This window comes from Hyposmocoma kahamanoa, unplaced genomic scaffold (assembly GCF_003589595.1).
Source record: "Hyposmocoma kahamanoa isolate Upper Pololo Valley unplaced genomic scaffold, ASM358959v1 99434, whole genome shotgun sequence".
Lineage (NCBI taxonomy): Eukaryota > Metazoa > Arthropoda > Insecta > Lepidoptera > Cosmopterigidae > Hyposmocoma > Hyposmocoma kahamanoa.
The window spans coordinates 1-12,597 of NW_020655905.1; the positions used below are offsets into that span (position 1 = coordinate 1).

The 12,597-nt window shown below is 37.3% G+C and overlaps 1 protein-coding gene across 1 annotated transcript; it reads left to right on the forward strand.

Moving 5' to 3' along the window:
• The first annotated feature begins 2,431 nt into the window (after nt 1-2,431).
• LOC113239091 (Bloom syndrome protein homolog) lies at nt 2,432-12,183 on the forward strand. The gene is made up of 7 exons (XM_026475956.1): nt 2,432-2,618; nt 3,444-3,640; nt 4,471-4,631; nt 5,167-5,301; nt 7,723-7,887; nt 10,233-10,423; nt 11,800-12,183. Exons 1-7 carry the CDS (start codon nt 2,450-2,452, stop codon nt 11,982-11,984), a joined length of 1,203 nt encoding a protein of 400 aa, XP_026331741.1. The 5' UTR covers nt 2,432-2,449; the 3' UTR covers nt 11,985-12,183.
• The last annotated feature ends 414 nt before the right edge of the window (nt 12,184-12,597 follow it).

The following is a 12,597-nucleotide window of genomic DNA, read 5'->3' on the forward strand; positions in this document are numbered from 1 at the left end:
TATCAAAATCAAAAATTGTTTAACAACCATTATTAGTGTCCCATAGAGGAACTGTTGTTATTTAATTGACTTCGTTATGACCCACATAGCCAATGTTGGTTTAGATACGATAGAGAAGACTTCAAGGCTTAATTCTCATGACCTGAACACAAATAATCATAACTTTTTTATTAAAACAACCTACATCAAAATTTTGTGGAATTACATCTAATTGTCAAGTTTTATTTCAATCGGTTAACATAAATGTAAGAAATCAAATAAACAGGATTCATCCCCTAATTTCACCCTTAGAAGTATATTTTCATCAAATTTGAATGAGACCACTGTTAAGGTACATCAAATTGGACCTTTTCCAAAAAAAAAAACATAAACATCTAGAGTATTTAGTATTTAAACTTTTATAGTATTTTCAGAGTTTAATCTGATCTAAATAAAATATTTAGTATTAAATCTAAATCACAATATACTAAAATAATGAGGTTAAAACAAACACCAAAACTTTTGTCTTTTGCCTAAAAGTGCCTAAAGGAAACGGCGGGTACCTTCCTGTCAGAGTCATTTGTTGAGTACTTATTATACATCTGATTACCTTCTATATATGTATATTCATTTTTCGCACCTGATAAGTAAGCGACGTAGACTAAAAGTACAAAGATTGCGTTATTACTTTTTAGTTTCTTACTATTTAGATCGACAGAGAACATGCTAATAACTATTTTTATTTTCCATCTATCATATTCTAGCTACGCGTTTTGACTATCCCTGTTCATCAGCTACAAAATTTTTGTTATAATAGGGGTTAAAGTATGAAATTGCCGATTTGTACTGAAAATCTAAATTGCTTATTTTTTAATATTTTTTTAACAAATTTATTTAATCAAAATAGTTGCCATTATTATCTATACATTGCTGCCATCTAATGGGAAGGTTATTAATGCCTTTGCGATAGAACTCCGACGATCTAGACTGCACAAACTGTGTGAAAGCATTTTGTACTGCCTCCTGGGAAGAAAACTTCTTGTCACGTAGATAATTGTCCAAATCACGAAAAAAATGGTAGTCCGTTGGAGCAAAGTCTGGTGAATACGGAGGATGACGAATGGTTTCTAACTACAGTTCCTGAAGGGTCAAAATGGTTTCTCGTGCTGTGTGAGGTCTCGCGTTGTCGTGGAGCAATAATGGTGAAGATCGATTCATGAGTCGGGGCTGTTTTACTGCTAGTTTTGTCAACGTGGTTCGGAGTTCGGCACAATAGACATCTGCCGTTATTGCTTGACCAGATCGGAGAAAAGTATAGTGAATAACACCATGCTGAGACCACCAAACAGTTACCATTACCTTTTTATTGGTAAGTTTTGCTTTAGGACACTGTTGTGGCATTTGACCTGGGGTCAGCCATTGCATTTTTCTTTTCCGGTTATCATAAAGAATCCACTTTTCATCACATGTTACAATTCGATCCAATATTCCTTCATTTCTGTACCGGTTCAACAAGGCAACACAAGTTTCAACACGCGTTTCTTCATAGAAGATCAGTCAAATCATGAGGCACCCATTTTTCGTATTTTTTTATTTTATTGATTTGACGCAAGTGAGTCAATATTGTGGGTAAGGTAAGGTTAAACCATGCCGCTAATTCCTGGGTAGTTTGACTAGGATCGGCTTCCACTATCTCTCTTAATTCATCGTTATTCACCTGTGTTCTTCCTCGTGCCTCGTTCTTTAAGTCGAAATTTCCATCACGAAAGCGTTTAAACCAAAATCGCACGGTGCGTTCATTAGTAGACCCCTCTCCAAACGCAGCATTGATATTGCGGGCTGTTTCTGCCGCGTTAGTTCCGCGTCGGAACTCGTATTCAAAAATCACTCGCATTTTCGCAGTATCCATCTTTCTTGTCTAAATTGAATAACAAAAACAATTGAAAGTCGATATTCAAATGTTTCAAATTTAAAAAAAACAAAATATCACAGAAACCATTTGAAAAAAGTTTCATTCGAAAACCTCAAACCATGAAGATTCTATGAAAATTCAAAGAACCTATTGCAATAAAACGGCAATTTCATACTTTAACCCCTAATATAACTTTTCCATTAAAATACTTTTGATATAAATAAACTTAGGAAATGATAATCTTAACATATGCTCCGGAAACTTATTGTAAAAACGTACAGTTCTCCATAAAATAATCTATTATCTTAGTTAAACGAAATTGTCGTACCATGAGTTTGGACTTAGCTTTAAGGTTAATATTATTAATATTTTCTTCTGTTTTGTATGTATGTAATGTTAACATAAAAAGTAGTAGCGACTAACTGCCACGCCCCGACGAGGTGCCGTAGTAATAAGTACGTGCCTAATAGAACTTGTATTGTAACTTACATTTTGAATAAATAAATATTTAAAACTATATAACCCGTGTTACAGATATGTGCAACAATAGCATTCGGTATGGGCGTGGACAAAGCGGACGTGCGGTACGTGATCCACCACAGTCTGCCCAAGTCGGTGGAAGGATACTACCAAGAGGCAGGGAGAGCAGGCAGAGACGGCGAGCCCGCTACTTGCCTCGTCTACTACTCGTACTCTGACGTTATAAGATACAGACGCCTTCTTGACAGTAAGTAGTAGTAATGGACTATTATAAAACTAGCAGTAGAGCTCCTTGTGAAAGAGTTCGTCCAGGGAAATACTGCTACCTTACCTATTTCTGCCGCCAAGCAGTAATGTTAGCATACTGCCTCCCGGAGCTTCTCAGAGTGACGGGCGCAGTGACAGTGCCCCTCGGATCTTTGCGATTTAAAGCTGTGAGTGCAACTGGTATGGACACGTGTGAAGCTTACCATCAGGCGCACGACTTGATCGTCTCATGTCTTGATAATATAAAAATAAAATCCATATTTGCTAAAAGTTCGAATGTGCACGCGTCGTCTCCGACGACTTCCGCGTTTTGTACAGAGTCGTCACCGTTTAGACGGATCTATATCATTATGTTTATTTTTGTATGAAAGTATAACCTGATGAAATATTAAAAGTCATGGAACAGAATTTGTTATTTATGATGTTAGTAAAACAGTCCGCGAGGTTGTTAGTATTTTCTAAATAATCCTGTGTACATAATTGGGTAATTTTCAAATAAGTTTTTTTGTACTCAATTCTGGTGACAATTTCTTTTTATTTAAAAATTGTAGAATATCATGAAGTATTATTTAATATTCGAGTGTGGTAACCTGAAATGTTCCTTAATATTTCACGATAATATATTCGAGTAATTAAATAATAAAAATTCTCACCAAAATTGAGTACAAAAAATTTACCTGAAAATGACTGAATTATGAATATGAATTAAGAATGGCAAAATAAATTACCAGTAGTTTTTTAATCATTTTATTTAATTCAATTGCCTCACTAGCTGGTTGTATAATATAACAATTTTGTATCGCAGTGGAACGCAACGCGACTCCAGACGCGAAACGCGTACACGTAGAGAACCTGCTTCGGATGGTAGAGGTTTGCGAAAGTGTCACAGAGTGCCGGAGGGCGCAGGTCCTCGCTTATCTTGGGGAGAGGTTCAGCAAGGAGCAATGTGTGAAGGACAAGAAGACCGCTTGTGACAACTGCCTCAATGCGCAGGACTATAAGGTCTGAAAGTTTCTTAAAAATAAATATATCTTAAATGTTGTCAATTACCATTTTATGCCCAAAAATTGCGTCTTTCCAATGTGCCAAGATTAAGTATACATAACTTTAATTAAAAATTCTTCTAAACTTGCGCGAGCAAACGTGCATGGACACTGTATAGTATGCTGTTCGAATTCAGACACTATTGGCAATCGTTAAATGCGTTATTACAGAAGATATTTTTCTCGTGTCTGTCATTTTCTCATGCTTGCATTATTTAAGCAATAAGAACCCATGAAGTTAGTGGCAATATAGGTATATGTACGTCCATTTCTGTCGGCTGCTCTTAAACTTTTAAAAACAACATTATACAAAGAACATAGCTCTTTACAACACACTAAAAAAAATTGTCATACAGCCAACTGCTCACACCAGCATTAGCGTCCATAATTGTGAGAATTAAAAATATATTGTCTATGGTATTACTCATTGTGCGTTTAATTATGGTGCACAAATATACATTTGGAAAAGCCTGTAAAATAAACGAAAGTGTTGTGAATTTTTCTTGTTATTGTATTTTTTATGTTTTCTTCGCGAAAATGATTTCTAGTCATTATACAAAATTCCCATTTTAAAACAAGAAACTTTGAAAACTTGTTTTACTTTTCATTATAAATTCTCCTTCACTCTTTAGTCTTTTATTATTATCTCGCATTGTTTGAGAAAAGCACTATATATACATCGGCGGGTACGGAGATTGCCTAACGCGTATAAAACAACTCATACTTATCCTACAATCCTTTACTCCCCAGCCTCTACCTTGTGTACTATTATGTGAATTTTCATTGTAGCCAGTCGACGTGACGGAGGAGTGTAAGCTTATAGTGCGATGTATACGAGAAATAAACACAGGAGGGCGCCCACAGTACACGCTGCTACATATCGCAGACGTCTTGAGAGGATCCATGCAGCAGCGGCTGCAAACATTGCAAAATTCACCCATACATGGACGGTAAGTCATTTCTATATAATTCTCCTCTTTAGGCATTAAAGCACGTTACAATTTTGACAAAATTTAATTATTTACATGGAATGAAAAATCTGAATCGAGCTATGCAATAGTATATTTTTTTGTCGAGGGATTAAAACGAATATCGAGGTGGTTAGCTTCTATTACTCCCAGGTAAGGTGGTGTCTATTACTCCCAGGGTTTATATTGGCTTTTAGTCATAAGGTGAAAACTTTATTTTTCACTTCGATTGCGAGAAAAACAACATGATTTATGGCTTCCGCTCTACAACAAAATCACGAATAAAAATTCTGAAGTTTTCGCATTATTTTTTCCACAACAGTAGCAGTGCCGCTCAGAGCTTTAAATCGCAAAGAGCTAAACGCTTAAACACTTTTCTGAAATCATCCCGTGCGCAGCGCGACATAACTGTTACGTAAACTGTCACTCCTCCTGCACCGCGCGGTTACCTCAGGAACGGACCCAGTTAAGCGGTAGGCCTGTAGTTTATTTAAATATGCGTTTTCTTGTTGATCAGTTGCAAATCGTGGCAGCGCGGTGACCCCCAAAGACTGCTGCGTCAGATGGTGGTACGCGGACTATTAGCTGAGAAACTTGTGGTCGTCAACGACATTGCCAGCGCTTACATCGTGCTCGGACCTCACGTAGACAGGTACTGTAAAAATACCTTTCGAAGGCTTGATTAGAAATGAATCAAACGAGGCGTGAAGAGGCATATTGTAGGCAGGCAGGGTGGAGGTGGCTAGTGCAGTGAGGGTTTCATCGCTGCACTAGGTTCCTTCGCGTTTGGATACCACTTTCCACTTAACATCAGGTGGAGTGGAGTCATTTGCCTGTCATGTATAAAAAAAAAGAATCATTAACGACCATATTAGAGAAGCAAATGAGGAACACTTACACAGTTTTCTAATTCGCCACCGTGAGTGTGAATCTCTAAAACTCTTGAGCTGGTACTGGATTGTTTTTTTTATAATACAAGTGACGAGACGAACAAGTCGTACGCCTGGTGGTAAGCGACACGCCTATCCATAACAGTTGTAGTGCCATTCAGTGCTTTAAATTGCGAAGATCTGAGGAGCACTGCCACTGCGCCGTCACCCTGAGACATAAGTTGTCAAGTCCCATGTGCCTGTAATTTCACCAGCACCTTTACTTTTCAAAACCCGAACACAGTAATGCTGACATTACTGGTAAGGTGGCAATACTTCCCTGGGCGAACTCTCACAAGGAGCTCTACTACTACTCCATTTATTTATTTTAGTCAAACTTTAATATAAAATAGGAAATAAGATAGGAGGATAGGATTTACTCAAACTTTAATATTATAAAAGTACTTGTTTATTGTTGTATTCTCAGTACAAGTGAAAAAAACTAGATCGCGCTAGAGCATTGTTTTTCAACGAAACAACACAACACAACAACAACATTTACCTGAGCAAGGTCGATTAAGTATTGGAAAGCAATATTTAAGAAAGTGGAATTTACTTTGTCTGTCTAGCATAATTATATCAAAACAATATTAAGACTAAAACTAACAGTATTGTGCATTGACTTACAATTATATGGACGTCGGGTCCGCGCTAAAAAGTGTCCGCACTTGTAAGGCGCTAAAATCGTATACAGAGCGCGACAGTCTTCATTTGTTCTACTGACAGCGCGATACTGCGATGACATTACAATTTAAATTTCGAATAGTTTGACTTGGGACATTTTTTTCGTGGTTTTTGTATTAGACCCGTCGTCCATTTATTTGTAAGTCAATGGTATTGTGTGAATATGTTCTGATTTGTTTGTACCTGGAAGTGTTACCAAAATCCGATATAAGTAAATAGAATGAATAAACTATATAGTGGTTCCCATACTAGTTCATTTTTGTTGGCATCATGTCTATATACAGGGTTATTTTTAAAATACCAATAACCTCTCAGGACTATATTAATAACATCATAAACAACAAATTTTGTCCCATGACATTTTACAAAACATAATATGTTTTCCAAAAATAACCTTCTAAGTTTTTGTTCTATTATCTGACACTTTAGATCTGTAATTGTGAGTAAGGTAAGTTCAAACGTTCATCGTTCAGTTCGGACGTAAATATTTCAAAACAGTCGTGAAAAACTAAAATAATTCCTACTCCTACATAAAGTATCGTAAGTCGAAATTGCCAAGTTTACAGAGGAGCGTTAAGTTTTGAGTTCACTGAATGAGTATAACACGTGACTTTAGCATAGAAATGCGAAATTAAATTGTAAAATGATAAAATAAATTGTGGTTGTTCGTCTAACCGATGTCTAGGATTATAATACTCTGTGTGAATGTTGCCGAATAAAACTGAGAAATAAAATCACGTATTATGCTCATTTCAGTGAATTCAAAACTTTAAAACGCTCCCTTGTAAACTTGGCAATTTCGACATACGATACTTTACGTTGGAGAGGTGGATGTATGTATGTACACTACGTTATTTAATAAACCAGACGCTATGTAACAATTTTTTTCTTCATCCTGTAAAGTTGTCAAAATTGAGATAGTACTGGTAGCCAGTTCATAGTCGAATGCTCCCCTGAAAAAGTTTTCGAAATGGCGCGTTCGCCCTTTCTACAGAACACTGATTGAACGATTTACACCTGAGAGGTTGTTAGTATTTTAAAAATAACCCTGTATATATTTATTTTGTATTGTAAATCATTGGAAGTGAACGTTTGTATTCTTATTAATACAAAGATAAATTAAGAATAATTTCTTCAGCATAACGTGCTTGACGCTCTCCCAACCGAACTACGGAACGAACCATCAGATCTTTAAGAAGTTTGCTATTGTTTGTTGCAGATCTTTGTTTATGGTTTTTACCGACTTTTTTGCCGTAGCGCCATCTGTGAGAAATCTTTTTCTTGACTCACCCAGGTATCTTTACAGCTACCAGCGGCTGACTAGAGATGTCGCTTTAATAATTAAAATTAAGTTTATTGGTTTTCTTTGTGAAATTACTCCACTACTTTGTTATAATGTTAATATTCTGTTTTGAGAAATAAATTAATTGAATCATAAACCATATGAATTGAATGGACAGGCTGATGTCGGGCGGTGTTCGCATCGTATTCCCGATGAAGTGCGACAAGAAAGCTCTGCAACTGACGACTGCGCCCGTGCCCGTCGCCAGTGACGACACGTCCGTGCACGCGCTCGTCAAGAGGGTGGAGGACCGCTGCTACGCCGACCTGGTCGAGGCTTGCAGGTACTTCACATACGTACACAGCTTACATCCACTGCTAGCCACCGACAAGTTTACAATTTCACTGCCTCCGTGGCCGAACGGTTACCATGCCGGACTGCCACGCAGAGGTCCCAGGTTCAATTCCCAGGCCGGGACAAATATTTGTATGGCCTACATTTATTTCTCTCGTGAGTTTGGGTGTAATTTGTGGTTGTCTATGTGTGTGTTCATGACACATGGGTGTGCGTTATTATTATTATTAAATTGTTTAATTTTATCGTCTTACTTAGTAAAGAGGCACTCTATACTATGCTGTTCATAAGTCTGTTTTAATTTGTCATGATTGCTTAAGGATATATCTAGCGCTATTCCCTGATATTACCCGCGCGCAAATATATTACGCTACCGAACTTTCGGCGGCGTTTTTAGCTACATTTCTCAATCTCAATATAAAGTATTCCGAAAAGTATTTTTTTGGGAAACTCACAAAATAGATGTAAAAAAAGAACATATCGCACTAATATTACAATATGTTGTAAATCAAAATAAGTGAATTTCAGGATTAAATCATTGCTGAAACCCAAATTTGATTCTCTACTCGTCAATAAAACCATCGATAAAATATTGTAAGAAACAATTAAAAGATATCTACTTAGCTCAAAATGAGACAAACTATGTGAGCTAGTTCTGGCCAGAACTTACAGTCCTTGCTCAAAAATATGAAATTATTTCTTCACTTTTATTTTTAAAGAATTGGGCCAGTAGGAAATTGTTTAGATGCTAGTAATAAACTTTACCCTATACATAAATTTTAATGCTCCTTCACGGGAAGTGAGTATTCGTTTTTCATGGATTCTGAAAAATACACTTTTTGAGTTAATACACTATTGTATTAACAGTGCGATATGTACATGTCTTCCAGCCATATAAATACACATGCCAATTGGTTTAGTTATTATTGATTTATTTTTTAATACAGTTGCACAAAACGTACTACAAATCGTGCCGAAACTTGGATTTTCCGCACTAGTGCTTTTTACTTTTCCATTTTTTAAATTTACTGTTGTTTCAAGTCTTAAACATAGAATTAAAGAGGTTGTATATTTATTTAATATTCATGTGCTTTGTGACGTAAGTCATTCGTCATTAAAACTTATATTTACTTACAAACATCTTATTTGTTTAAATTGCATAGGTGTTTCGTAAAACAACGGGTTACATTTAAAATACCAAAATATTTTCCATAAAGATGGCCGATTGAGTATTAACAATGACCGGAGGTGAGTATATATATATATATATATAGCCGCGCCACTAAATTGTACTGTTTTATTTTACTTTCAATGTAGTTTTTTCGCAAATGTATTAAAAAACGTCGTTTGATACACGTGCAGATTTGTCATTTTCACTTGTCTCGAGTCTTGACAAGAAGCTTCGAGATTCGTGAATAATGACTAACTTTCCGCACTTGTATCAAAAATAACTAATGTCATATTAATCTATTGAACATCAGGATGTTTTACTGTTACGATATTCATGTATTTTTTGAGAAAATACTCTAATAAAAATTCCTTCCAGCTAGCGTCTGTTGTCATGCCGTGAAATAATACTTGAAAGCACTCGTGCTGCTATCAGAGTGGTTTTTCATTTGTTTCTTCCGCTGGGCATGTATTATTGACCAAGTAGATGATATCTCCATAAAATACGGGTTATCTCAATTACTTCTCTTATTATTCTTAATTTTAGAATCACTAACTGAACGAAACAATAAAGTATAGCTATAATTAATTAAGATTCAAAAATATCATCCACCAAACACGTCGGTGCGTGCGCACGTCACCACAACCCAAGGATGACAACCCGCTCAAGATGGCCGCCTCCCCAGTGCTTGGTGTTCGTTCTACTAGTGATGCTAGGTAGCGCTAGAATCGTTTTAATGACGACCATCGATTAGATGTGACTAATCTCCTATTTTGCGAATGCGCCGACAAATATTATATAATATAATATTTGAATAAAGATGTTTAATAACACGCATCACAAATATCCTACGATAAACAACCTAAAATACAGCATTTAAATGACCGCTAATAACATGCGACTAAATTAAAGAGTATAGGAGTAATATGACGTATAAATCTCACTACTAAGTATTGTATTTGACTGGTTAAATGATTTGGATGTATTTGCTCTGGATTTGGTGTAAGTGACAGCTGAAGTTTATTTAGTAAAAGTAAAGTAGTAGTAGTTGGTTATTTAAATCTTTATACTATAAGGATGCGATTTATAACTAGCCATCGAGCGATACCTCAAGCGTGTTTCGGCCTCTGGATTTCTCTGTAGCCTGGCATTTAAAATGTTCTCAGGGAAATGGGCGAGGCTCGAGGCGCGTCTCTTGCGGCGGTGATGCCTCTGGCCGCGCTGAAGGCCATGGCCACGCGGCTGCCCGAGACCGCCGAGGACATGCTGTCGCTGCCGCACGTCACCAGAGCCAACTACGAGAAGTACGGCGTCGAGCTTCTCAAGATCACTGCAGTTTATGCTGTCGAGAAAATGGGTATGTTTACACACATATTAATAGGTAATTAAAGGTATTAAAGGTATTATAGGTAAAAACCTCAAGTCTATATTTTTAAAGCTAGATGTTTTTACAAACAATGCTTTAGAATCATTGACTTACAATTATATGGACGTCGGGTCCGCGCTAAAAAGTTTCCGCACTTGTAAGGCGCTAAAATCGTATACAGAGCGCCAAACTCCGCTTTAGTCTTCATTTGTTCGACTGATAGCGCGATACTGCGATGACATTACAATTTAAATTTCGAATAGGTTGACTTGGGACATTTTTTTCGTGGTTTTTGTATTAGACCCGTCGTCCATTTATTTCTAAGTCAATGTTTAGAATGCTTAAAATCACCCAATACTACATTAACTCCTGTCGTCGTTTGTTTTTTATTTAACATATTTCATTTGAACGTTAAAATTTGTTTTACTTTAATTACCTCCGTGGCTGAATGGTTACCACGCTTGTCTGCCATGCAGAGGCCCCGTATTCGATTCCAGGGCCAGGAGAAATAATTGTATGGCCTACATTTATTTTCCTCGTGAGTTTGGGCGTAGTTTGTGGTTGTCTATGTCTGTCCATGGCACCTGATCGACCTTTTAATTATTTTTTATTCAAATGTAAGTGTCCTCCATCTCACCTGGTGGATAGTGACGATGAGGTCGATGGAGCATGCACACCTAAATAATGCTTATTCACTCTCGCCTTGAAAAGGTCCAAGAAATAACGTTCAGGGAACAAGTCTGCAGGCAGGGAATTCCACTCCATAGCCTTTCGCCATATAAATGTGGAAGCGTAACGCTTCGTGCGAATCTTTGGAATATCCACAACATAGGGGAGGAACCCAAGCCTATGCCTAGTCCCCCCGATGATGGAAAGGGGAACGCGGAATTAAATAGTGTAATTCCATCGCATACTCTCCGTGATATATCCTGTAAAATACCGATAGCAGTAAATTTAATTTTTTAAATTACTTTAGGTGTTCAAGGCTCTGCGGCTTCACCTTTACTAATTTCGAGTCACCTATAAGGCTCTTGACACGCTTGTCAATTGAATCCAAAGTGGCCAGTTGGTATGTAACAGAGCCATCCCAAAGGTGGCAGCAGTACTCCATACACGACCAGACTTGTGCTTGGTACAGTTGTTTGCGGACAAAAGTAACTTGATTGCTATTTAGGTCGGGAACCGCTTATTGTAATTTTGAGGAGTATTGAAAAGAAACACTTGTATTTTATACAAGTTATTACTTTAATTTCCAAGTACAGAATGCCTTAAGATCTCGTAAGATACCTACTCGCCTTCTCGAATATACTTGTATGCAGTTTTTTTTAAATTACACAAAAAATATTTGATTGAAAATGATTATTCAGGTCTCCTAATGCAATACGAAGATGAGATGGAGCAAGAGAAAGCGAAGGAGAATGATTTTCATGAGGACGAGTCGGGGTCGGATACCGACTGGGCAGCGCTGGGGCGGAGCGCAAGCGCAGGCACCAGCTCCAGGGGCTCGGGACGAGGGCGGAGGTCCACCAGGGGAGGCGTTAGGAAACGGTAAGTATTGAAGCATCTCTATTTGTCTTCTTTTTCACAAACTTGGCCCACTACGTACTTGAGAGTGCATAATTAGTGACAACACAAATTTAGTTGCAGTAGAGCTCATTGTGAAAGAGTTCGTCCAGGAAAGTACTGCCATCTTACCTATTTCTGCCGCCAAGCAGTAATATCAGCGTTACTGTGTTCCGGTTTTGAAGGGTAAGGGTGCTGGTGAAATTACAGGCACATGGGACTTGTCAACTTGTCTCAGGGTGATGGGCGCTGTGGTAGTGCCCCTGAGGGGCCTTTGCAATTTAAAGCTCTGAATGGCACTGTAACAGTTATGGACAGGTGTGTAGCTTACCGTCTGGTGCACGACTAGTTCAATTTCAATTTCAATTTATTGCTTCATATAAAAGTTTACAACAGTCTTATACTCGTATAACATGTGAGTCCTTAATATATGATACCCTGTAAGGGCATAGCAATATGCAATACAATAGCAAGAGGATACCCAAACCAACAACAATTTGGAAAAATTTAAATGTGCTAAGCTCTTACACTTTTTCTAAAAATACTTATACTTTAATACAACAATTATTGCATTTGATTTAAAATAACATAAAATCAAACTA

What these genes read in the sequence shown, in the direction of transcription:
- LOC113239091 (XM_026475956.1), top strand. Translation starts at nt 2,450, where the DNA reads ATGGGCGTGGACAAAGCGGACGTGCGGTACGTGATCCACCACAGTCTG. An exon ending in TCAATGCGCAGGACTATAAG is followed by an intron (nt 3,641 to 4,470) that starts GTCTGAAAGTTT and finishes TTTTCATTGTAG; the next exon opens with CCAGTCGACGTGACGGAGGA. An exon ending in CTCGGACCTCACGTAGACAG is followed by an intron (nt 5,302 to 7,722) that starts GTACTGTAAAAA and finishes TTGAATGGACAG; the next exon opens with GCTGATGTCGGGCGGTGTTC.